This window comes from Astatotilapia calliptera, chromosome 8, assembly GCF_964374335.1.
Source record: "Astatotilapia calliptera chromosome 8, fAstCal68.1, whole genome shotgun sequence".
NCBI lineage: Eukaryota > Metazoa > Chordata > Actinopteri > Cichliformes > Cichlidae > Astatotilapia > Astatotilapia calliptera.
Window position 1 is genome coordinate 26,273,507 of NC_137429.1, and position 27,684 is coordinate 26,301,190.

The 27,684-nt window shown below is 38.8% G+C and overlaps 1 protein-coding gene across 1 annotated transcript; it reads right to left on the reverse strand.

Annotated features, from left to right (window-relative positions):
- Nucleotides 1-1,665: 1,665 nt before the first annotated feature.
- Nucleotides 1,666-27,684, reverse strand: gsg1l2b (gsg1-like 2b). Its single transcript, XM_026177404.2, has 5 exons — nucleotides 27,216-27,684; nucleotides 26,265-26,312; nucleotides 22,283-22,435; nucleotides 6,763-6,874; nucleotides 1,666-2,204 (listed from the first exon to the last, which is right to left on the reverse strand). Exons 1-5 carry the CDS (start codon nucleotides 27,514-27,516, stop codon nucleotides 1,904-1,906), a joined length of 915 nt encoding a protein of 304 aa, XP_026033189.1. The 5' UTR covers nucleotides 27,517-27,684; the 3' UTR covers nucleotides 1,666-1,903.

Sequence of the window (27,684 nt, forward strand, 5' to 3'; positions counted from 1 at the left end):
CCACCCCCAGAACCTTCTTGCTATACACCTTAAAATCATCTTTTGTTTCCATGTGTTAGACAGAGCAATGCTGCTACAGTTCCTCGATCGTGGTCGTACTTCTCGGTTCTAAAGACCTAATGCAGTGTGTTTGATGCCACTAAATCCCATTTGGTTTACATGATTGGTTAGGTGTGAGGCAGTGTATCAATATATGGATACTGTCAGTCCAGCAATGTCTATTTACAGCTGAGTGAGTCATGGACACACGCAGCTTTAGCAACTTTGTACACCTTCATCAATAGTTAAACTTTAAAATTCAGCAACCCAAGACTCTTTACGCCTCACTGAACTAATTGGAGATGTTGAAGAAGCGATCAGATCACTGTCCTTTCTATGGAGCTTTTCTCTTGGCTTTTGTTAGGTTCCTCAGCTTCACCTATTCTCATTTATGCTAACGGCCACCATGGGGTGACTCCTACATGGAAAATAAGAACGACTGAAGAGTGGCCTCTGTACAGCCAATAAGAAAAATGTATCCTATTTCTCAGATGATTTACAACTAGAGCAAACATTTCTGTAATGTTGCTAGTTTCAATAGATGATGATATTTATATGCTTTGGTGCACAGCTAACCTTCATCCAGTGTCTTCAGGTTCTCATCAGATCTGAACCATGCTTGTTACGCCCCCTGATGGAGACGGCCGGAACACTTAGGATTTCAAAACATTATGATGGGTATGTCTATCTTTTATGAACGGGGAAGAACCACTGTGGTGGGCTCAGCGACTAGAAGTACTAGACATGGAAGAAGCTACATGTACCATTTGAGCATCGGTGTATGCAGAAGTATCCCAGTTATGTTTTGTATATGTTTTGGTTTCAGAAATCTGGATAAGGCTATAACCCAGTTTTAACGGGACAGCTATGTAGGTTATAGGAGGCTTGATTAGCTTTAAACAGTTGGCCTGAACCAACTGGGTCCCTGTAGAGTCTTTTATATATCATGTTCTGACTTTTATCAGAATCAGGATAAGTTTCCAAATCAAATTTCCATGTACATTTGATGAGTTCTGAGGTAATAAACAATCACTGTAATCACTGAGATCATTGCTGAGGAGACGGCAAACCTTCATTTTGAATTTTACAGTAGTGTAATTAGCTTCAATGGTACATTTACTGTATATTGACAGTATATTTGTTGATATGCTGTGCCACAGCAGATCAGGTTTGACCATCATTTAAATGGTGAAAAGCTTATTTTTCAGATCTTTTTGTTGTTTTGTCACTACACAAATATACAGAATAAGTTCCGAGTAAATACCTTCCCTGCTTTTTGTGAAGGGCTAAATTATTTTCTAACAAAAGATGATATGATGATCTGAAAATGCAAGTTAGTTTTTTTTAATTGACTTTTTATTCAAAGTAAGGTAAATAGTCTTCCTGCTAATAACAATAATTGTTGTAACCTTGCTAATGACGCATGAATATAAAACTAAAACTGGATTTTTTTAAGGATGTGTAAAAAACCCCCAAACCTTTAAATCTTCTGCCTTAAATATGAAGTTATTATGCTGAAAATATGTAATATCCTGCTGTGCTTTTATGGTTTTGGGTTCATGGCTGTCATCACCCGTCAGCAAGTATCTGTTGAACACAGTGAAAAACCTGAAATTAAACATCCTGTTGTAGTTCTCAGGAATGGTGAAGACCAAACAAGAGTTATGTTTATCAGGTGACCAGAAATATGCTTCCAAATTAGTGCTGTGATTTACGATGCTAAATGTTGAACATTTTGGCTAATCACTTAAAATCCCCAGAGGTCTCAATCATGATCTCATTATCCTTAAAGTATTTACATCCTTGTAAGACACTGGACATGACAGTGACAGAATCATGTTTCAAAATGCTACACGCTGCTTGTCTAGCAGTATTCCTCTCCCTGTGGATCTGGCAGGTCATTGAGGTCTAAGAAGATGGAGGTGTTGGACAGCTTGCGTCCATCTGACGACAGGTCGAGCAGTTCCTCGGCAGTGCTCGGCACAGAGCTGATGTACATGTCCCACACCTGCTCCGGAGAGTCCAGCTCCAACAGCTTCTGCTTGATCTTCAGGTTCTTCTCAATGTTCCTGCGCTTGTGCTTGAACTCCAGGATGGTTTTGGTGTAGCGGTTGATGGTGGTGACTGAGGATGCCATGCAGGCCGTGAAGGAGCTCCATGCCAAACTAAGGAAAGAAACGAAAACACCATGAACTCCTTCATTTGCTCCATATTCAACACCCTTTGTTCAGTTTTCTATCCTTTACAGAACCTGAGCTAATCCTTTGATATACTAACATTTAAATCGTGGCCACTCCCAATAAAAATGTCACATTCTTCAACTCTGGCACCTCCACCTCCTTACTTTAACCTCTTAAGCCCCAAGCCTACCTTTTGCCCCCGTATCAGGGGGCGTTGGGGCTTAAGAGGTTAAATACTGATAGCAGACTAGGTATGACAAATGCATCCTCAAGTGAAAGCATTCATAGAAACATGAAAATATGATTTTGAAAACTTTATCTTGATAGAAAGTCTCTTTTATTTAATGATCAAAACACAAAAAGCCTCTTTCCTCCAAAATTCAGACTACTGAAAACAGGTTGTCATATTATTTTGATATCTTGGGAAAACAGTTACTTTGTGACAACATAAAATACTGTCAAGGTAATTTTTTTTGTCACGATCAAGTAATAATAATTATTTGACAAGTAAACAAAGGGGTTGCTTTGATTAGGGATCAGAAGACAAACAATAGCTAAAAAAATATACATGCCTGTTTAGATAAGTTATCAATTTTACAGCAGCATATTACACGTGTGCACCATTGTTTAAAAATTGCTATTCACACATTTATAGACTAAGACAATCTAAATCTGTTTTAATGACAGCACACTGTGAACTTTTTAGCATAACGAATGGGTTTTCTGGTACAGAGAGGTGAGTCAGTAAGAGAAAACATTGCATATACAACAATGGCTACCTCACAAAAACCATGTTTATAGATACGGACTAAATACAAGGAGGGAAGGGCAATCAGGAACAGGTGACTTTAAAGGTGCAGTATGTACAATCTCACCAGTAGACGGACTGGTGCTTATATCGCACTTTTCTACTTTAAGCGCTTCACACAACTTGCCTCATTCACCCCGTCACACCCCGTCACACCCAGTCACACGAACACTTTTCTATGTTTTTCCTATGCAGGTGCCTTTTTATCAAACATTCACAGTCTGAATGGATGCATCAGAGAGCAACTTCAGGTTAGCATTTTTAGCGCTGGAACAGACAGGGATCAAACCAACAACCTTCTAATTAGTAGGTGTGCTACGCTACTGCCTTAGCTACAGCCACCCCAATAGATGTCAAAAGACTGCAGACTGCAGTCGACTGAATCTTGTTCATAAATCTCAGCTACACTGGCCACTGTAGGACAAAAAACTCTGTAGGACTGCTGGTCATCTGCAGTAAGTGTAGGGTGTCATTCTACTGTTTAGCTCAGCTGTCTGACACACTAGCTGGCACAATATTAGCTTAAAACCAGCTGCTGTTTTTGTTCAGCTCATTGTCCAGAGACGGTGAGTAAGTAATTGCGACAATATTGAGACTAAATAAGCATATTTATGAACCTTTTCTTGTGTTAGAGCCCCGACTTCAGTTGAGGAGATGAAGCTTGAGGTAAAGAGGAAGAGGACGAGGTGAAAATGAGGAAGAGACAAAAGCAGAGGAGGAGGACAGAGGCATAATGAGAAGGAAATGATAAGAATATACATGTACTAATGCTAAATAGCTGGAGCTTGAAAGAGCTGTTTGTGATCTTCTAATGAGGCATGCAACGTATATCTCAAGCCATGAACATAAAACACTATTATGCTACTGTGTCTGCTGTATTCAAGACAGCGGTGCAAGATGGTGGCTTCCAAAAACTGGCTCTCTTTTCTTTGTAATTTAGTGATTTGATCCTAAATTTACAAGAATGCATAAATTATGATATTTATGAGTAAAAGATTCTTTTTTTCTATATTAAATAACCACCAGAAATGATGTACTATGCTGATAAAAAACTGTCTATGTGCTTTCATCGTGTTTTTGCAGAATAAAAGTCCAGCCAATGTGAAGGAGGAATTGTCCTCCGGGTGGCGCTGATTCATCACAAAAGCCCTGCAAACCTGTCTGCTTTATTCAGGCATAATTGTTAGTTTAACAAGGAATAAAGATCGAACTGATGAGGTTTAACTAGAGCCAAACCCATTTGTTGTCAGGCTGATGTTACTGGCCAGTATTACCTGTGTGCTGATTTATCAACATTAGTATTTATAGTGATTGATAAATACAAGCTTTCCCACTAGCAACACAGAAAAAGAAAAAGATATTGGCTAATCTGTTGAAATGTTTGCCTTTCAAATCACTGAATACTGATACCAGTACTCAGTGATTTAAAATTCAATATCAGCTGGGCTCCAAGTTTAGCACAAAGCAAACAAAAGTTGAGAAAAGAACTGCAATGCATGGTTAAACTAAGTATTACATATTTCTGCTGTTCTTGTGCAATTTAAATTGATCAAAAATGAAATAACCAATGTATAGAACATTTTACCAAATCATTTCAATGCTTTGGGAGAACAAACAAGTGAGGACTCAAAGGGCCAAGTGGTGAAACAGTGGGATAAGAAAGAAATTACTACAAAGACTGTAATGGGAGGGAGCGGGGTAAGGAGAAATACAGAAAAGTAGGCTGAGAGCAACAGCACAGGAGACACAAAGAGAAAAGACTAAGCTATCTTGTAGAGTGGGCTTTTTCCTTTATCCACTTACAGTTTTTACCGAATGCCTAAACACTAACTGTGATTCCTGTAGCACAATCTCTAAAACTATTCAGACTTATAGCAAAACCACTCACTGAGTTTGCAAAACTAAAAGCACAAAAACTGCTTTGCACTCAGTTTGCAATTTTGTAACACACACTTTGCAAAACTGTAAGCACAATTCACTGCACAACACCCAATTACCAAATTTCCAACACACTCCTAGCAAAAGTATACACATGTATGGCTATCATTAACACTAATTTGCCAACTGTCTGGCACACTTTCACATGTGAAAACTTTCTTAGATAATTAGTTCACTTTGCAATCAGCCTAAGCACTATAATACAGGTAAGCTGTGTGTGCGGAGTACAATGGAGGGAGCAGAAAGAGTGAGAAGTAGAGGAGGCCGAGGAAGAGGACGTGGAGGTGAAGAAGTAGGATGAAGAGGACGACAAGGACAAGGAGGAGCAAGAGGAAGACGAGGAGGGGGGAGAGGAAGATGAGGAGGGGGGAGAGGAAGGGTAGGAAGAGTAAGAAATAGAATTACTGATGACATCAGAGCTACAATAGTGGACCATGTCATCAACCGTGGAATGACCCTGAGGGTAGCTGGCCAACGGGTCCAGCCTAACTCGAGCCGCTACACTGTAGCAAGTACCATAAGGACATCTTGAAATGAGAATCGGTTAGTACAGTCACTTCGCACAAAGATTTGTAGCACTGCCATATGCCAATGAGAAACACACCAATACCATTGATGTAAAAATACTGAAATTGTTACTTTACAGAATTGCTAGATGACCAGATGCTGGGGCAGAGGAAGCATGTTCACTGCAGACCAAGTAACCCATATAGTCATTATGGCGATTGCAAATAATCCTATACTTGGAAATAAACACTTGTGTTTGTTTTGATGTGTTTGAATAAACACCAGAACTTGAAGTTTGGATTCCTCTATGCTTATGGATCTATGACAGAAGTAGCTCAAACTGACATAGCCTACCTTGTGCACAGAGAAAGCAAAAGCCAGATGTGTTTTGTATTCATACCATCAGTGTGCAGTTGGCGCATTGTGTGCTTAGTAGATGATGGCTTGTGTGTACTGTTTGATACGGAAACACCATTTTTACGAAGGTGTGAAGAGTTAATCTAGCTGTGTTTGCTTTTGCAAGAGAACTACAATGTTTTGATTATTGGGTGACAGGTTTTCTTATTTGTGTGAAGAGTTTTGCAAAATTAGCCAATAGTTACAATAAATGTGCTTAAGCAATCAGAAAAAACTGTAACAAGCTCAGTTTTTGGACCTGTGATTGCAGCAGATGAAAAGACTGAAAAGTAGGCTACAACTGAGGTGCTGAAAGGTTCAGTCTGGCCCACAGATGGCTTTGCAAACTGTTAAAATTGCATTGAAGCAAGGCATAATTTGTGGACAATTTACTGTACCAGGAGGCACAGGAACACAAAAAAACGCCCCTGTAAAAGCTCATGTTTGAAGTTTAACAAGCTCATGTATTTGGCAGTGAGCAGAACATAAATGTTCAAATCCTAAATGGGACAGAAAAGGAGTTTCATGCAAAAAACATCTTGCAGTTATGTCCTTACACATGGTGTTGCACATGGCTGCATGACAATGTGTAATTTATAGATGTGCTATCTGTACAAAACTATGATTAGAAGGAATCATTGTTGAGTTACAGTCAGTTCACCGATTTTGCTACAAATAAATTTAAAAAAGACGTCAGAATTTAATGCTCAGAAAAATTCTCCAAACTCGGCTTGGAGTGACTCACAAACCTTGTTGATTTTTAGATTATATGTCCGAACAAAAACTTTGAAAGACTTCCAGAAAGCCTGGAGAATTATTGTTCAAGAGCACTTTAAAAATGACACGAATGTCTGGCTGCTTGGGAGCAAAATAAAAAGAACCAACATCACTCACATGTATGACCAGCTGTAGTCCCACGTCTGAGGTTTCCAGTCCTCTGGGCCCAGACTGACTGTCAGCTGGAAGGCTGTGGTGAACATCATGTGGGCTACCATCCCCAACAGACCTGGACACACACACGTACACAAACACTGATAAATCAATAAGATTTACCCACACTGGCAGCCAAAGAACCTGCTAAGTGTATTTCTTGATAGCCACCACTTGATGGCAGTATTGCACAATGTAACACATGACGACGCATACACGAGCAGCTGTTTGCAACCATATACATGTCAAACACTGCTATTACACAAAGTTTAAACCTCTAAGAACGCAATAAAATAGAGCAGAAGAATTTTCTCTAACTACCTCTCAGCTATTTAACATATCCTTTGACCAATCCCTGGATATGAAACCACAGAACTAACTAAAATATTATTAAAAATGAGTATTAATGGTCTAATAATTCAATAACACTGTCACATGGACTGATTAGTCATACTCTGTATTTGCTGAATCTGCATGCTTCCTTCACTATTCATTTTACTGCAAGGGGTACTGAGCTACAGTGAGTCACTGTTTAAGCGAGTCACACCGAGTAGTGCTGCTATCTACAGAATGTATTTCTTTTAGGGTTGGCAAATGATCACATACAGAGAGAAATATTACAGGAGCTGAAATTCTAACTATGTGGCCAGACTAGGCACTGATTCTCTGTTTCTTTACTTATTTCACACATTCTTAAAACGAAATAAATACATAAAGAAAAATAGACAAGACTTCACTAACAGCTGAAAAATCAATCAGAAAAGTCCAAGTGGAGCACAAAATAAAACTAAAACTGTGAGAAATAAACAGTGAAATGCAACTTTCAGGTGTACCAACTTTTCTTTGTCTACTGCATTATTATTTTCTCATTTATTCCTTAATAACCAGAAGAAGTAGCAGCGCACCAAGGAACTGGGAACAACACGGAGAACTCTGATAAAAAAGTTTTTAAAAAATATTACATAAGCTGCGGCATTTAAATCACACGCGGTTGTTCAATCTTGGCTAGCCTATGACCCAGCAGGTGCCACTGTTTCTTGTTCTTAGCTGGTACATCGCGTGGTCTTCTGCTGCTGCACCCATCTGCTTCACCTGGTTCATTCAGAGATGCACTTCTGCGTACTGCAGATGTAACCAAGGGAGCTTTGTTGCTTTCTTATCAGCTCAAAGTATTCTGGCATTCTCTTCTGACCTCTGACATCAACAACACATTTTCTCCCAGTTTCTGACAATTCTCTGTACACCCTGGAGGTGATTATGTGGGAAGCACCCAGTAGATCATAAGTTTCTGAAAGGACCAGGTTGTTGCCAGGCAGACCAGCTTGCCTGGCAACAACAACCCTCCCACCGTCAAAGCCACTTAAGTCAACGTTCTTCTCCATTCTGATGCTCGGTTTGAATATCAGCAGGACATCTTCACCATGCCTACTTACCTGAAACCACTGGGTCCCTGTTACCGTGATGGATTAGTATTTTTACCTTAACAAAGTGGCCACTGAGTGCATCTCTTAAGCTCATAAGATTCGCTCTGTCACACCAAACACATCATATCCTCCTTCTCTACATCCATGAATCCCAAACTGTCTGTCTGATGTACTCATTTCTAATCTTGTCTATCATTTCCAATGAAAAATTTAACATCTTCAACTCCGCCACCAGCTCCCACTTTTGTCTTTTTGTTAGTGCCACCATCTCCAACCATATATTATAGCAGACCTAGTATCTAGTAACTTTGCCTTTCACTTTTGCCATCCTTGTGTCTGCACTTTGTCGGTGTTTTAAACCATTCATTGAAGAGAGCTTTTTGTTATGTTAGTGAGTAATTAATGTACTATTTTTCATTAACTATTAGTTAATTATAAACTGGGTGTATTTTACCGTTTTATTTGAAAACATGGCACAGCTACTGCTCCCAAAACAGCCTCTGTGAGCAGCTCCTGCTAAAGTAGGTATATCCAGGCCCACAATTTCCCATGATGACAAGCTGACTCACGAGGTGAAAACAATACCATTCACAGTAAATCTTGCAGTAAATTTCAGAATACAGCAGTGTTGGTGGAGTTATTTACTTTTGCACGTAAGCAGGCTTCTGCTTGGGAATAGGATCAACTAATGCAATGAAAGAAATGAAGGCATAAATATGGTAATTACAGCCAATCTCAGCGTGCCACTGTTTGTGAGATGAAGACCACGAGAGTCAAGGGGAAAACAGAGAGACAATTCATTTTTCCCTAAACCCTGTTCCCTTTAAGCTTCTGTTGCTAGGCATGCTCAGCTCAAGGCCAATATGCAATTTACAAGGAAAACAACAAAGGTTTTTAACTAATTGTAATTTTTACACTATATTTGAATCAAACAGTTGAGTTACACCAGCAACACGCTGGTGAAAAACATATTTTGTAGAAACATTCATCCATCCAGTTTTGGCTGCTTATCTGTGGCTGGGTTGTGTTGGCAGCAGTGGAGCAGAGAAACCCAGACCTCAGACCTCAGGTAATGGTAGGAGGGTAGAGCTGAATTTCTCCCAGCACTGCCTTATTCTCACCTGCCTTTAATCCTAACTGCACACCAGTAAACATTCAGAAAAGCATCTAGCACAGATGCAATGCACCCCAATGATATAGATGTGGTGATTTAGCATTCCAATATTCTGATATATCAGGCGATATTTTTTCTTTTAGACACACGACAGGAAAATAGATTTCCCTATAATTTACTGTTAAAAACACCCAACATTCGACCCCTGGTGGATTGGAGTGTTTCTCCTACATCTTTTTTCGAGTTTAAAATTTTCATTTATTGGCCATTATAAATGCTGTCGCTAGCAGATTATCAAAAAAGCTAATATTAGCTTTTAATATCAGCCCTCCTATAATACTGATATTATTAATTTGATAAAATACATCCACAGACAGAACTATATATAGCAACCTATGAAAGGACTCAAAACTGCCTTGTCAAAGTGTCCTCAGGGTCACATTCGTCTCAAAGATACGTGTGAGTCATTGCAATACAATAACACACGCACACACACACACACACACACACACACACACACACACACACACACACACACACACACACTAGACTAAACAAGGAAAAAAAATATATTAGCAATGCTGTTGCTACTGCTAGCACATGAGCTGTAGTTAGCAAACAAGCGACAGTTAGCTTACTTTGTGAATTGGCTGAAGTTTTTATGTAGCTGTAGCTTTTTTTTCTAGCCAAATGATTTTAAAAACCCAAACAGTAACATTCTGTACTTTTACTTGCGATACTGAGCAAGTAAAAGTAAAACTATGTATCTTGGGCAGCAAGTTAGCTTTCCAACTAGCTTAAGATCCATGTAGAATACATGAAAATACGAAAGGAAAATGATGGATAAGAACATGCACAAGCTTTCCTAACTAACTTAACTTTTTTCAACTTTGTTAAAATTATGAAGTTTTTGAATGTACTACTAATTAGAGATAATAAAGCTTTATACTCAGAGGAACCATTAACTGGATGCAGCAGTGCCTGCCACAAACATACTTTTTTGTTCGTTCTAAACAAATTTACTCTTTAGTTTTTATTTTATTAAAAAACAAACGGTTCATTAATAGCGCAGTACAGTGTTTCACCTTTTATGATGGTAATAATGAAAACTCTAGCCACGAAAGAGTCTTTCTCTATTATACATTTAATATTTATTCATACTGCTTTTTTTTGCTCTGTTCTTTTTAAGCAGCTCTTTATTATCTGGGCATGTTTGCAGGATAAATGCCAAAAATTGAGATTAAAACTAGAAATTAGAAAAAACTAACAGATATAGACAACACCAACAAATGACATGCTTGCTGCCATTTGTACTTCTCCCACATTTGCAGTGTTAAATGTATTAGAATATAAGCTGTTTAGCATCTTGGTACCATTTCCTGTTACATCTACCAGTTCAGCTTCCTGTGTACTTCAGGCATAGTTTATTTACAGTAGTGCAAACATATCTGCAGGATAAAATTGTCTGCTGTGGCAAATGTGAGAAAGAACAACTGTGAAATATATTCCAATCTGATTTTGTGTAAAAAATGGAAAACAGCAAAGGTGTTAAAATTTCCTATCTTTGTGTAAATCATATTTAATATTTTTTTCTCTTTATGAATGGAAAAGATGGAAGCAAAAAGCACACTCTGACTTTCAGCAAGCTGGATAACACTGATGGGAGATTGTACTGAGCTGGAGAAGCTAGAATAAAAGATAGCCCAGACATTACAAGACATCTCCTATTTATTTACACCCTTTTCATTATGTGAAGAAATCTCATGCTCAACAGGCGTGCTTTCATCCTGTAATAGGACAACTATTGTTTGTTGGAGGTTTCAGCAGCCATCAACTGAGTCCAATCCATATATACCAAGAACTGGGTGCAAAACGTAAAGTAGAGATTAGCAGCATCTTCCACTTATCCGGTATACTCTTTGTCCTTTCATATTCTTCCCATCTCTTCCCCTCGTCTGCCTCTTGCTTGGTTTTCTGTGCTTCGCTTCATTTATTATTTTCATCTTTGCACCTGATTTTTTTGTGCTGGATTTTGCCTTGCCCACAAACCAGCACAGGAATAAAAAGCTACGGATTTGTAGCCTACCAATCCGATTACCACATAAGCCCCCCCCCCACTCCACAAATCCCTGGGCCGAACATGAGTGCACCAGATTCAGTACCAAACACCTAAATTCTCATCTCATCCCTATCAGAGCTCATGTTTATTCCTAAAGATATGACAGTGCTACATTATCATAATGTTATGCAGATCAGAGGCAGCCGTGCATCAGGATGAGTGGAACAAATCGCAGTCCCGAGTCTCAGCACGTTCTGTCATCTGGAAATTATGCTTGTTCTCCTAACACAAGGTCACTTTTTTCCAAAAGAAGTCAATACATGCCATTGCAAGGTTATTTATTTTTAGTGTCAAAGCACTTAACATATACAAGCAGCCTCAGAGATGTGACGCTTTTGATCCAGTTCAGCCGTACAACATCGAGAAAGCAGTTTAGCCTAATCTGTGCTGCAAAGCTCTCTCACAGTCAACAGGGGGCACCTAGATTTTTTTAATCTGTTTTGTCATTGTGCACAAGCTACAACTGAAGTCTGACACTAAGGATTATTTGTCCTTTATCACGCTGTTTGGAAAATGACTATTCATCCAGTGTACAAAAGGTGGTTGAGCTTTTAATCCTGCGTTTAGAACTGCATGAGAAATCTGTCATAGCGGATATGAAAAAAGAAAAAATACATGTGTTTTTTGGGGCTAATACAATACCGGTCACAGGATATGTCAAACTTTACACTTTTCATTTTTCGGCATGTCAGACCTATCAAATTGTAGCTATACATTATGCACAGCAACAACACCAAACTGCAAGTAGGGGCATGTCATTAATCTGCAATGCTCTCATGTGAAAGATTATACACAAACAATATGCTTTACTCAAAGTCACAAACACACGAAGAGCAATGAATTGTTTTTCTCTCTCTTGTGGGGCATTATGCCTCGTCTAATTCCAGTTGGCTGAAGAACAGTCTTTTTCTGAGTATCTGGTCAGAACATCAGAAACAGGATGTCACAGTGTGATTTCATACAAGAACACAGCAGAATTATTTTAGTACAGACCGAAAAACATTTATTGTTGAGAGATATTGTGCAACATATTCCCTCGTATTGGAATATTAGTAAATAATAGAACCACAATACCAAAAAGTTGGAATAGTGTATAAAGTGTAAGTAAGAAAAGAATAAACCCAATTGTTTAAACTGATAAATAATATTAGCTTATTGTAATTTAATGGCAGCAACACGTCTAACAGTGTGGTACAGGGACATGTTTACTACTGTGTAGTACCCCTTTTTTAACACCACTGCCCTAATACTGTCTGATATAGTATTCTACCTAGTCAACAGTGTTGGGTCTTCTTTGTTTTATTTTTCATTTTGCAATGCTTCAAATGTTTATAGGTTGAAGGTCTGAACAACTTCACTCTTCTACTACAAACCAACGCTGTTTTAATATCTGCAGTATGTGGTTCATGAGAAATATGGCTTGCTGAAATGTGCAAGGACTTCACCGAAAAAGTCAGGAGGATGTGTGCAAAAAAAAAAGAAAACACTAATTTCAAATTTCAATTCCTCTGACTACAAGAAGAGAGCATTCACAGGCTTCACAATTACACTGAAGATCATTATTATGAAATTTTCCCACAACTTATAGACACATGTTCTTGAACAGTGGGACTGGGGCAGCATGGTGACATGGTGGTCAGCTTTGCTGCCGCACAGCAAGAAGGTCCTGAGTTTAATTCTACCATCAGGATCAGGACGGGGTCTTCTTTTGTCGAGTTCGCATGTTCTCCCTGTGTTTGTGTGGGTTCTCTCTGCTTCCTCCCACAGTCCAAAGACATGCACTTAGGGGGGTTAGGTTAAATGGAAACTCTAAATTGCCCATAGGAGTGAATGTGAGTGCGAATGATTGTCTGTGCCTATGTGTTAGCGCTGCGACAGACTGGCGACCTGTCCAGGGTGTACCCTGCCTCTTGCCCTAAGACAGCTGGGATAGGCTCCAGCGACCCTGAAAAAGGATAAGCAGAAGCAAATGGATGGATGGTTCTCCTCATCTTTACTTCTGAGAAGCTGCCTTTCTAAGCTGCTCTTTTTATATTAAATTATGTTGGTTAAAACTGGGTTGTTGTCTTTGTTAGCTTCTTTACAATGTAAACAAATAATTTTGTTTCAAGGTGTTTTGTATGTTTTCATAGTGGGTTGTGTCTTTAGTCATAGTGCATGTTTTGCTGCGGTCCAAATACCTCTAAACTTGGCCTTCCAAAAAAGAAAAACAGGATTTGCTAGGTAGATAAGCTAGTTAGAGCCATTCATGTATCAATACAACATAAAACTTTTTTGCTTTTAAAACAGCTGGAGCACATTCATGTATAGAGCCTGGTCAGTGCTCTGCATATGGCTTGTTTAGTCAGTCACACATACACAACATTGGCAGGACAGGTTTTACAGTTTTACTTTTGCTCATGTTCAGTGCTGCCATCTTGGACCGTTACCTCGAGGGTTGGTAGGGCTACTCCAACCTTCCAAGTGGGAAATCCAAGTTGAGGGGGCATTCAAGATTCAAATTGTGACACTAAGAAATTCCAACTTATTAAGGAATGTGGCATTAGTGTATGCCTGTGAGTGTGCACACAACCATTTCCCTGCACCACTGTGGATTTTTCACAGGCATGAAACAGGACGACTCATAATATGTCATACATGAGGCTGACTGGTCAGTCAGGGCTGAGAATCCTGGAACTCGTTTGATTCTGATCTTTGGCTGGTTGATCTGTGCATTTCTACTTACCTACACTATCACAGCAGCTGCACTAGGTGCATCTTCTATGCATATTTTTTTTTACTGTGCTAATATAGCTTCTCCTGAGCTTGTAGGCGTCCTGTTTTTCTTCAGCATCTAAGGATAGATTAGTACACTTGTAAGCATACAATATGCAGCCCAGCATACAGGACTGAAAAAACAAGTACTGCTGTGTTACTGTGCTACTAGCCAGCATTCACAGGCTTGTCACTAGGTTACACATACTTGGTGAGCAGATGATTTCTCTAACATAACGATTGCTTTACTCCACTGACACTGAAATATTTGTTCTGTACATATAAAACATCTGCAGTCCTCCAACATAAAATCAAATTGTTACTTCTTGTTATATTTTGGTAGTTTCTTAAATAACTACAGGTTCATTGTGCCTTAAGTAGTCAAGCAACACATCCATGCACACTTTAGTACACTAGGCACACACTAATTTAAGAAATAGAAACAGAAAGTGTGGTTATCTAGCAGATGTTTGTCTCCATGTCAGAGATAAGTAAACTTGTTGCTGCTGCTGTGCCACGTTTCTCTTGCTTTGGAGATCAGTTGCTTTAAGCTGCAGGTATTAAGACAAGGTGCTGGAAGGTGAAAAAAAAAAAGTTGTTAAAATTGAGAACACGCGTATTACCGGTAAGTGTTGTTAATCTAATCCGCCAGAGCATGTGTTCTTTGAAGTAGAGTTTAATTTTTATGGATATTTTATTTCATATTTATTTGAGATAAAACATTGCAGAGCAAGGTGAATAGGAAAACTTGAACATTTTCAAAGGTGTTTTTGTAGTTTTCAGAGAGGTCTTTTTATGTGCTCTTATCAACTGAAGGCAAGTCTATGTTTTGAACTCCTTTCATCTATATGGTCCAGTGGAAAAAGCCAGAGTTTCAGAGTTTGTCTTGTGTATAGCTTTCTCATTAGAATGAAACTTTGAGGCTCTTTTTGTTTGGGCAGCATGAAAAAGGCAGAAAATAGCTGACAGTTGGCAAGTTAGAGTGTAACACAAATGGAGAATAGAGAGTTTGGAGAAACTTGCTTTTTTGAAAAAGTCAGAAAAGATTCTTTCATATCAAGAAAAATTGTATTAATAAGCTGTATTTAAATGGTGCATAACCGTTTTGTTTTTTTAATAAACTGCAATGTTTAAAAAGATTTTCTAAAAGTAATGCGAAATATAATTAAAGGAATACAAATGCTTTTTTGGTTTTGTTTATGAGAAACATGTCACATTTTTCTCAGATTGTTAAGTATCACCTAAAATAGCTCCAGATTGCTCAGTATTTCCTTCTGTCCCCTCAGGCTCTTTATACACTAACGAGCAGCAGTCTCTGTCACACACAGTACAGTTAGCATGACCACTCTTACTATTGGAACAAATTGGCAGTTCCGCAGGCACCCGCTATTAAAACCACAGTTTTTATTTTTTTTAACACACACTCAGCACAAAAACTGAAGTTTTTACTCACATTGCTCACATTAATTACCCGAATTCAGCTCAACTTAAGTTCATTCCTCACATCAAAGTAAGCCTCTCTTTCTTTTACTTCCCCAATACGTCTGTTTTTCATCATCACCTCACACGCCTCATCATACGTCACATAACTGACAGGTGTAATAAAATTTCAGCTCAGACCTCATTAACATAACATATTCAGCCCATTAAAAAGAGAAACAAGGACACTAAACCGTTGATGTTTGAGAGCCGACGAACTGCAACAAAAGCCGTAAAAAAATTCTAAATGATTTTGTGTTTTAGAGAAATAAAAACTACACTCACACTTGAGTACCAGCCTCACAGATTTCACCCCCTCTATTTATGCAAACTGCTCACTTCTTCAGACAGCGAGCCATATATAAATAAAACATGACACATACGGCCTGGGTTGAGAGTTCACTCGCTATCTTACTGAACGTTACAGCTGGCAAAACACTGGGTAAGTGTGTGAAAACACGACTCCTGAGTTTAGTTGCAGGAGAGCATGCTAGGTTCAGCACCTATCAGGTGAAAATGAAAATATCACAAGACCACAACAGGATGACTGAGTGATGGTCAGTAGTTTTTCTGCTGTGATAGACAGACCCTGGAAAAGGTGTCAACCTTCAGCCTGCCCCTGCCAGTAAAATGCACCAGAAATAAATAGAAGATAAAATAAAATCATCCAGCATCGTCTACATCCATTTACTGTAAAGTAATGGCTTTTTAAATGCCAATTACTTGGGCATTTCAACACTGGAGTCTGGGGGACTGACTCACATATGGATCTAGCTTCAGTTGGCCATTAAAGGAACTGCAGATTTTGGCACTTCTGATTAGCTTCATTTGTCAGTCTCAGAGATTCCCATTTGGAAAGGAGATAATAAAGTCTCACGATTCACAGTGATGCACAATCCACAACGACACAAAAGCAAACTGTCAATATGATTAACAAGTGACAAATAAAAAAATCAGGTAAATCTTAGTTATCTTTTCCATCTTATAACATCCTTGCTACAACGTTTTAAACCTTCACCAGTTTTTTAAACTGACAATAGGTTTGGAGGTGCATTTTCTCACTTGAGTCTATGCCAGGCAAAAGATGGTCACCTGAACTCAAACTTTAAAGGCTTGAGCAGAGTGTTAGTACTGTTGCCATCTTGGTGATTTTAAAATGAGGAGTGATAAAACTGATAACCAGAGGAATATGTAAGGTACTGATCTGAACTGATCAGGAAAAGTCTTACTAAGGTCAAAGGAGATGAAGGCTGTTTTTCCATAGACTTCCATGTAGCTTGATGCCTTTTTGAACATCCCTCCCTGCTGGCCATTAGAAATAATGCATGTTTAAGACACTTGCATCCATCTTTTATATACAGTTTGTGGTGATTTGAATGTAATGGCAATGTAGGTTTGAAGTAATTGTGATTACAAGCAGGGTGGGGTGGTGCTGATGTCATGACGATAAATATGATGCATTACCCATATCACTTTTATACAAATCTATTTGAATGAGAACTTTCAATTTGCTTTTTACTTCTTTTTTTTGTAAATATTCCAGTTTAAGGAAAAAGTAGGTCATTCCCAGTGTATTCATCTGCAAAAAAAGTCATATAGGATTAAGAAGGCACCTGATACACGATATGAAGTTTTGAGGACACTTAACTAGTAAGACTATAGCTCCGTCATTGCCTCATATGCCAACAGGATCAAAAGAGAACTTGGGTTACTCTGTACTAAAATCAAAGCAACAGTCAGACTAGGGGGAATCCAACTCTAACGTCAAACTAATCAATATGCAGCCTCAGGCTCACCACATATCCATATATGTCTCTTGAATGAATTTCTCTAATCTTCTTGGTCTCTTAAAGTTTTTAAAAACTTTGCCTTTCCTTCACAGACATAAAGCCGGATTCTTTGAAAAAGACAAATATGACAGAAAATTTGATCCAAGCAGAGACAAAAACCTCATTCTTGCACCAATTTCCTACAAAATACATTTCACTAAAACAGACTATTTGAAGAAAAGCATCAATCAAAGCAATGTCTTGTCTTAGAGTTAGATCAAAGAAGTAAAGTTTCGTTGGGCTTGAGCAAACGTAATATTTCCATTTTTTTGTAATGCTTTCGGACACTGCTCTGTATCCACATTGTTCTTGATAGAACTCTCCTTGTCGTGACCTTTTACCAAAATGAACAGTTTTTCTTTCCTACAGTAAGAAAGTCAGTATTGGGCATTAAAAGCATTTTAAAACACCTTTTATTCTGGTTTTACTGCTGATTCTATACATGCAGTATTTATGTTCCAGTGACCACTGAAATTACAGTTAATTTAGCTAATTAATTAAATTAGGTTTCAAGATGTCTGCAAAGTTACAAGCTTGATGCAAGCAGAAAATGTTATTGTGGATCTGACCAGCTTATATGTTTAAGTGAGTCATAGTGATGTTAAGTGGCTTAAAAAACAGAAAGTAGACTAGAATGACAATGAGTGAAAAAGCAGCCAGTGTCCACAGGAAAACTTTGAAAGACCTTCAGAAAGCCTGGAAAACTATAGCTCAGGATCACTTTAAAAAATTACAAGAATCTAAATCGTTGTCAGTGTGGTTCTGGGAAGGTCAGGAGAGAAGTACAACCATCTATGAAACACAGGGCAGGCTTTGTCATGGTTCTGTGTTGGGGATCTTGATAAAACTGATAAAATTATGAACACAGAAAAGTGCCATCGGAGTTTAATCCACCATGCAAAACGATTTGGAAAGTATCTGATTGGTTTTTTGTCATGCTTTTTTCAGCATGACAATGAAACACAGAACAGAAAAGCACAAAATGAACACTATCAGTCATGGATTTGCCTTCCCAGTGCCTGAATCTCAACATTGATATTGAAGCAGTGTGGGATCATTTTGACAGAGAACTGAAAAAGAGGCAACCAGCATCCAAAGAAGTGCTTTGAATGTCCATCAAGGAGCCTGGAAAACTATCCTGAAGTCTACTTCAAGTCTGTTTCATTTAGAAGAAAGCTTGAAAAACAGTTCAGACTGTTTATATATTGTTATCATACAGTACACACACATATATATATATATATACACATCAGGAAGATGGCCCCAAGCGACCACGTGCTCAGTGAATACCTCAGGCAGTAGAAACCCAAGAAAGAGGAAGGCGAGGAACCATCATGGAAGGACAGGCCCCTGCACAGTATGTACCACCGGCAGATAGAGTAAGTGGCTGATATCCAGTACAGATGGACGAAATGGTGGTGGCTAACCAACTGGACATAGTGGTGGTAGACAAACAGAAGAAGACGGCCGTAGTGATCGATGTAGCGGTTCTCAATGACAGCAACATCAGAAAGAAGGAACACAAGAAGCTCGAGAAATACCAAGGGCTCAGAGAAGAGCTCGAGAGGATGTGGAGGGTGAAGGTAACAGTGGTCCCAGTGGTAATCGGAGCACCAGGTGCGGTGACTCCCAAGCTAGGCGAGTGGCTCCAGCAGATCCCGGGAACAACATTGGAGATCTCTTTCCAGAAGAGAGCAGTCCTAGGAACAGCTAAGATACTGCGCAGGACCCTCAAGCTCCCAGGCCTCTGGTAGAGGACCCGAGCTTGAAGGATTGACCGCCCACAGGGGCAAGCGGGGGATTTTTCTTTTTTTTTTTTACATATATGCTGTAGGACTGCATGTTTCAGTCTCTGCATGTATTTCCCGTTTTCCTCATAATATATCAAGAAATGAGAAGGCTCAAGACTTTTGCACATTACTGCATTTCGGTTTATGAATGGATTAAACAAATCCAACACATCATGCTAATTTATGACGTTATCATGTTTTAGACATATTTCAATAAAGCCAGACTAGCTGTTCTCTGCTGCCTCAGGTCTTTAAATTAAGCAATGCTAAACAATATGTGTCTCTAGCCAGAGATGAGAAGAGTACTGATTCTCTCATGTCACTGACATAACAAAAGCTGGTAAGTGTGTTTCACAAAATGCTAACATATTTTGGGTGAGCCGTGGATCAAGTATAGCATCAGTTTTACTCCAGGCCTACAAGCGTCTTTTCTATAGTCTAACTAGAACTGCCTGTAGTTAAAGAATAGATACAGTACACACATATGTTACAACCTTTAAGCATTAAATAAATTGGTCAAAGTGTGGACCTCGGTTTTACAGGTTGTACGATTCTTCAGCCTGTAGCCTTTTCTGTTTTTTTAAAAACACATTTTCTGAATTTCACCTGTCAAAGCAGCAAAAAGCTGTGAGTCACTGTCGTGGAGTCGAGTATCTTTCATTGCTGAATCACTGCCCAGAGTGTGGTGGTCGGGATCATTTTCACAGAGTGGATTAGAGAGAAGGTCATTGTTAATTCCTCCACCGAGAGAGGGAGGCAGACTGCAAACCGGCTGGAAATCTTTTCAGGGCTGAGAGGCTACAACTGGCCTGAATATATGACTGGATAAATGCCAACAAGGAAGCAGAACTAAGGACTCAGTGGTTTTAAAGTTAAACAGAAACGGAATAAAATCAGTATATATCTCAAGCGTTTGCTATAGTTTTCTTACAGTACTTAGCAAAAGTGTATTTAAAGCTTGGATAAACGTTCCTGCAGTAAATGTTAATTTTTATTTTGGGGTCCTCTACAGGGCATGACTTTTCAGTTTTATATTAGCAAAGAATGCGGTGACTTCATGGACAAGGAGCCTAACATCAATGCAATACTGTCACTATTCATTTGGTGCATCGGTATGTTACCAAAATCAGGTGAAGTTACAGGATGCTGTCTTTTTGTGCGTTACATAATGCTGAAAAATACATTCTTGAGTGCACAGGAGCTGCCAATGCCTCAACAGGACCTAATAAAATTTAATAGTAACCTTGCCATTAAGGGAGGTTAAGAAAGTTTCACTTTGGAGTTTCAGATTCTCATGCTATCCAATGTAATCGCGTGCAAAAATAAGGGAAAGGCCCTTGTCCACAAAAAACAAAATGTGGTTCTTGATAGTTTTCCACATTTCAGCACTATAGCAATCCATAAATATTCTGTTTTTGCAAAAACTTGCAAGGTAGGCTAACTTCCTCCTCCTTAAATAAATATAAACTTAATAGTTTAGTGAGTTGTAAAAAGGAGAGCATGGCTTAAACCACGACAAAAACTACAACTGACTGAAAAATGGCTCGAATTCAAATTCATATGCTCTTCTTCATAGTGCAAGTTATCAGCGCATTTGATAACAAACCTGGCTGTCAAGTCTCTTAGCAATAATCAAACCAGAACACCAAAGAGACCACGATCCACCACAATTCACAGGTTTTTGGAAAGTCTGAAGTAGAGAAAAACAGGACAGCCATCAGTTCTAACGCCTCCCATTTGAGCCCCAGCCTACCCAAGCATGCAGTTGCCTCCAGGAACTAATCATGCCCTGTCCTTGTCCCTTACATTGAGTGCATGGCTGACAGCTCCTCCATCATCTCAGATTCTTTCATCATCCCGTGTACAAAGATGACATCACAACCCCTTAATGCAGAGCTAAGTATAAAAAATCTGAATTGTCTGCTTTGGTTTTCATCTAAAGCTCCAGATTTCCTCCAATGTCCTTGATCTGTCTTACTACTTTTTACGTGGAGGGGGGTAAATTCTAAAACACCTCTTTCCCCCCCCTCAGGGCATATTGTTACACTCTTTCGGGAGCTTGTGAACTAGATGGGAAGAACTGCCAATGTATATCCTCATCAATATGCATGGAAGAGATCAGGTGAGAGGTACAACAGTGACTGTCTAAAGTCAATTGTAAAACATGGTAGAGGCTGTGGCTGCATTTCAGCCAGTGTTGCTGGAGAACTGGTCAAAATGACTCAATTAAACATTGAATGAGTTGAATGAATGCAGAAAAGTACTGTAAGACTTTGGCCCATCCTGCAAAAAAATCATCTGGAAAGCACTGGATTAGCAATAGCTTCTTCTTCTTTTTTTTAAGTACGACACATATCTAAAATAGTTGCAATAAAAGCATAACTGGATATGAAAATCAAACAATGGAACACTATCGGTTATGAACTGGAGTAATAGTAATGGAAGCAACATATCAGTTTATATGTGACAAATGGAAGACAAAGACTCCTGGAAGCAGCATCTTTCTGATTTAAATTTCAATACCGTACTTTATTTTACTGACCAACGCTGTCTGAGCAGGTTTTGGTTACAAACACGTAGAAAGCAGAAGAAGATACTCAGTATCTGCTACCCACATATGATTGGCTTTATTGAAAATCCTCCCTTTAACGCAAGAGAACAACAATGAGTTCTAACTTTGGAAGCCAGTTAACCTAGTTTCAAGGTTTTCCAGTTGACTTTTGGGAGGCTATAAGACTCACTAATGGCAGCAACATATAGTTATATATAGTATAGTTAGTAATATGTCCAAATAAAAGCTCTTCTCATCTAAAGTGGAAAAAGATACTGACAACAATCACAGTATCTGTAATCTTTTCATTGGAGAGCACAAAACAAACATGAACAAAAATAGCGCTCATTGAATCACAACTATTTGATTTGATGCTTTTCACTAACTTGATGGCAAAGATGGTAATTATATTAATGCTTCTCACCTGACAGCACAGTGAATATGGCAGCAAAGGCGTTGAGCTTGAGCCCGTCGATGACGTTGCCGATGTGACACACTTCTATGGACATAAGGATGCCTCCGGTGGCCAGCAGGAGAATGTAGAGGCACTCTGCAACTATGCACAGCCACAGCACACCTGTGAAAACAGTTTGTTATAGCAAAGTAATGGCCAAGAGGAAGAAGACAAAAAATCAAGTTGTGTGGATGGTGGTGTTGAAGTGTGACGTCGTGGGGAGAGAGAAGGGAAATTGGGGCGTGAGGGAGAATATGGGTGAGCAAGGGTGAAGGAAGGGAGCAGAGACGTGAAAAGGCAGAGGAAGCGGGGAAGAGTGAGTGGAGAAAGGTGCACCGGCAACCCCATCCCCCGTATCATTAACCTTCACAGTCAGGGAGAGGATACAGAGCATGATCTACCCAGAGACGCAGAGCATTCTGAGCTGGAGTCTATATACGTGTTAGAACAAAATATCAGCGGATTTAAAAACCTGTCAGTGTACGCTGTAGTGTAATTGCATATATCACCCAAGGGCAGGCAGTTAGTGTGTGGTTAATTAATCATAAGGTGTGTAATAAACGTAACATGCCTGTTACCCAAAATATCCCTGAATGAATTGTGGACAGAAATACGTCCTTCAGCTAAAAATTCTTTTTCTTGCTTGCTTTAAATTGACTTCAGTAAAAGATTTCTTCAGTTTAATTTAGGCAGGTGGAAAAGATAGAGGCTTTAAAACACTGCAATTAAGCCCCTTCCATAGAAATGTTTCTTTGTTTTGCTAAATCCTAGTATTTTAATCATGATGCTGGCAAATGGTTTGCAAAGAGATGGATGCTCTAAACCTGTTGTACAGGGACAACGGTACAGGCTTCTGTTTAAAGAGTCTGGCATCCAAGTTATTGTTTCAGTCGCTGAAGATCTCTTTATACGAGGATCTATTTTGTCTTTGCGGCGAGGCTCATATGGAGTTGCCTGGTTACAGATTACTAATTTGCTGCCCACATCTTGTTATGCAGCATTTTACATGTCTGCACACAGTTAATTGTTTGCATAGTTAAAGAAAAGAAAGAAGCACATGTGTGTAGGAGGGATTAAAGGATAAAGATGGCATTTTTAATGAATTTTCTTCTTTTTGTATAAAACAACTGAATGAAACAAAGTGTTAGCCTGCCATTGTCTGAGGGAGTTAACCTCAGTCTTTCAAAACAGGTGTCAGTTAATTGTTTTTTCTTATTTTAAGACAGCAATATTTTTCTAAAACAGATGTACGCTGTAGTTTTTAGGCACTACAGTTCTTTGTGTTACTGAAATATACTGAAATAAGGCATTTTTGGGGATCTGGTTTTAGTGGAGGAGTGAGCTATAAACTGCGGTGGGTAGTAACTAATTACATTTACTCAGTTAAATTTACTTGAGTACGTTTTTGGGAAAAAAATACTTTTAGGAGTAGTTTTACTACACTGTACTTTTTACTGTTACTTGAGTAACATTGTTATGAAGTATTGCTACTCTTGAGAAAAAAGTCTGGTTACTCAGTGTGAGTAACTTCACTGAATGAATAATAAACGTTTTAACCAAAAATGCACGAGACACAGACACAAATCTACAGTTTATGTCGAAGTGAGACTTCTTATTTGTTGTTTTAATGTTGTTCTATCTGCTGAGTCTGTTGTGCCATTTGGAGAAATAAAGTAACACCATATACTGTCACTGGAAGTATTTTACCTGTAGTATTATACTATTCTAACATATATTTATATCACCTTCTCTAAATATTAGTTCAATAATGAATTAGAAAAGTGTTTCTTCTGCTTAGATTTATTATTTTGTAATCATGTTATGTTCATGTTTTTTTGCTTTTCAGTCTTTAAAATTTGCACTAAACTTTATATTTTTGTCTGTCTGATTATCTAACTTGCCATCACCAGTGTGTGAATGGGTGGATGACTGGATGTGTAAAGCGTTTTGGGGTCCTTAGAGACTAGTAAAGCGCTATATAAATACAGGCCATTTACCATTTATCTCATTTTTAAAAATTAAATCAGATGTTATGATCAGTTACTCAGTATTCAAATAGCCTTTTTCACTAAATACTCTTTTACTCTTACTTGAGTAATTTCTTGGATGGCTACTTTTTATTTTTAGTAAAACTATGTTGAGGTAGTGCTACTTTTACTTGAGTACAATTTTTTGGCTACTCTACCCACCTCTGTCTATAAATGACACAAAAAGGAAGATTTCTGACAGCAACTACAACTGAGTGAAACCCTCCCAAAAAACCTTGTTGTCAGTTTTTTCTGGAAATAAAGAAGCAGGTTGGGCTCAGTGGAATAATCAGGCTTTGGATTTACATTTTCCCCTCTCTTCCCCGCTGATGGTCTAGAAAATATTCCCATTTTTTTATGATAAAAAAATAATTTTTTTGTTTTGCTAAGTCTGGTACAATACGTATCTTCTCTGTCATGTCGTACTGCCTCCTGACAAAATAAACTGAACTTTTACTATAAAATTCTGACTGAGAAAAAATGAATAAGAAAAACTGAGTATCAAACATAATATACATAATATATTCACTACGTGCTAGCTCTAATTAAAATTTAGGAGTTGAGATTTTGGGAAACATTTTTGACCCTGTGAATGTGACCCACGGGAGGATCTGCTTAATTAATGGCACTGTTGGTGCCAGGAAATATAGCACAGATATTTTTCTCTTCTGCTTGGTTTACTTTAGGACATTAATAAATAGGACATAAATAGTAGCTCATAGCAACTTGCTTTCTTTCCAACAGCCTGCAGAGGGTTACAGCAAGAAGTACAATTGTATCTAAGTCCATGAGAGCATATCCCTGCTTCCTACTTAAAAATGACATCAGTTATTAGTTTCCTAATGACTTCATGATCTTAATCATGAAGTTTAATGTGCTATATAGGTTTTGTTCATTTTTCTATGTCAGTCTCATTTGGGATCAAAACATTATTATGATTTAGGGTGTGGCTATTTTCTGATTGACAAGTTGCTGTTTCAAGGGGGGTTAGTGTCTGTGGGCTCTCATCCACACTCACCCCTTGTTTTTCATATTGGGTTGGAAAAACAAAAGCAGGAAGTTAACAGAAAGATTATTTTGTGGCTATGGTAGTTCATCAACCAGTGCGTGACATCATGATGACTGTTTCCAACCTCCACCCAAGACCCAGATGTGGCTTAATCCCCATTTTGAAATAGTACGAGAATATGAAATTGACCATCAGAAAAATGCATGTTTAACGCACTTCCCCACTGACTTTGTCAGACCCAGAGACCAAGATCCTCTTTCAATTGTACTCTGTGTGCTAAACACCGAGAATGCAACGAGAGGCAGATTTTAGCACAACAGCAGCGTTCGGGGCACTAATTAACTGGGAGAAAACCACGTGGATCTGATTGATTTACTGTTTTGGTTTCTTATTGCCTAGCAGCAGCACAAGTGATTAGGTCATCCACAACTCCATGGTGTCACCAATAGCTGTTGATTTTTTTTTTTCCAATATAGGATAATTATGTGAGAAAAAAATCTGGGGTGGAACCTGACTCACTTTCAAATGACAGGAAGTCAGTGCTGATGAAGAAGAAGATGAAGATGAAGAAAAAACTTAATACATCACTTGGAGGCCTAAAGACGCTTAAACAAATGTCTAGAAAAAAATATCTGAAAGAGGGTCAGTGGAGAACCAAATGACTTTGGCCAGCATTTCATCACACTGACAAAATTACTGAAACGTCCACTTCAGATTCATCTGCTTATTTAGAGTCACAAGAAAGCAGCCATACAGATGACAGAGATCTTTGGGTTATTTTAAGCCTTGAGATGACAAAACTGATAAAGGCTCTGATTGACTGAGAATTTTGCCATGTCCCTGAAAAAGTCTTTATTTGCAGTAACATTTTATACGTAAAAAAACCCAAAAACAAACAAAAACCAAAAAAACTTACCTCTTTCGTTTGATGGTGCAACATAAAGGAAATTTCTGCAATTCTCACCTGTAAAAGAACGTAAATTAAACATTTATTTCATGTACCAAGCTGATAGCATGTCAGACTTCATATGGTTTTCCTCCATATTCCACAAAGATAAAGTTACGATGTAAAATTTTAAAGAAAAAGTTCCAGTCTGTGATTATGTAGTAACAAGAACACCCAACCCCCCTCACCCCCTCTTAGGGTGTCACAGTCTTCTGCCTGAAATGCAGCGTATAGCTGTGTGCTGGCCAGAAATTCTACTGTCAGTGCAACAAATGCATTTATGGTGGTCTGCACACGGACACGTAGTGCTTCACACTCAGTGATAGAAGAACCACTGAAGCGGGTGAAATATACCTTTAACCTTGCTTTGTTCATGTTTTTGCCCATAAAAACTATTCCAAGAATAATTCAATTAATCAACATTACATATATTTAGTTTGCTCTTTTCAGGCTCCCAGACATGATTATTCCATTGTCTGCTTGTTTAATCATAAATATTACTAAATTGTGATTAATTAGCGTTTTATTCATGTATTTGTGTTTGCAATTTAAATGTCTTTGCGTGTACTGACATTACATCCTGAACCTGAGTTTATATAAATCTGTCTATGAACTTCTCTATCTGATATCCTTTGAACAATGGGCACAAAAACCTGTTAGTTAAATATAATACTCATTGTCAGATTATGACTTCCTGGTGACATTTCCATGTAATTTTCTCAGTAGTTTCCGTGATTAATCCCCAAATCCAGTCCTTGTTGATGTGGAACTGAACGTAAAAGTCAATGCATTAAAACCCGGACTTTTAATTTTATTTCATCGCAGCTGGAGCAGCACGTCTCCCTCCGTGACGCACCTCCTCAGCGCGCACAGCGGTCCCGCCGTCAGTCCGCCGTTACTTCTGTAGAAAACCAAACTTACCGGTCATGTTGATGTTCTGCTCGCAGGAGAACCAAATGCCGGTGTGAAACTTCCTCAACACGTACTTGTCCTCCCCGGTCTCCCAGATGTACTGCACCAGCCGCGTGTCGTTGATGTTGGTGCTGTTGAACCTGATGCAGAAGGACTGCTTGGTGGTGACCGGTCCTGTGCAGAACGGCTTCACCACTTTCCGTGTCCCTTCGCACCAGTAGCTGGTGGTGAGAGCCGACACAGCCAGGAACAAGGCGAGAAAGTTCAAGGTGAGAGCCAGCGATGCTCTCCGCCGCCGGTCTATCCCCATAACGGCAGAGGGAAGAAGTAAAGACGCCTAACTTAATCCCTCGCCCTGCGAGACACCGGATTCTGGTGACTTCTCCTCAAATCCTCATAATCCCGTTATTCCCATTAATATCCTCAGCTAATTATCACGGTACATCTGGCTTCTTCAGCGCGCTCTCGCTTCTGTTCC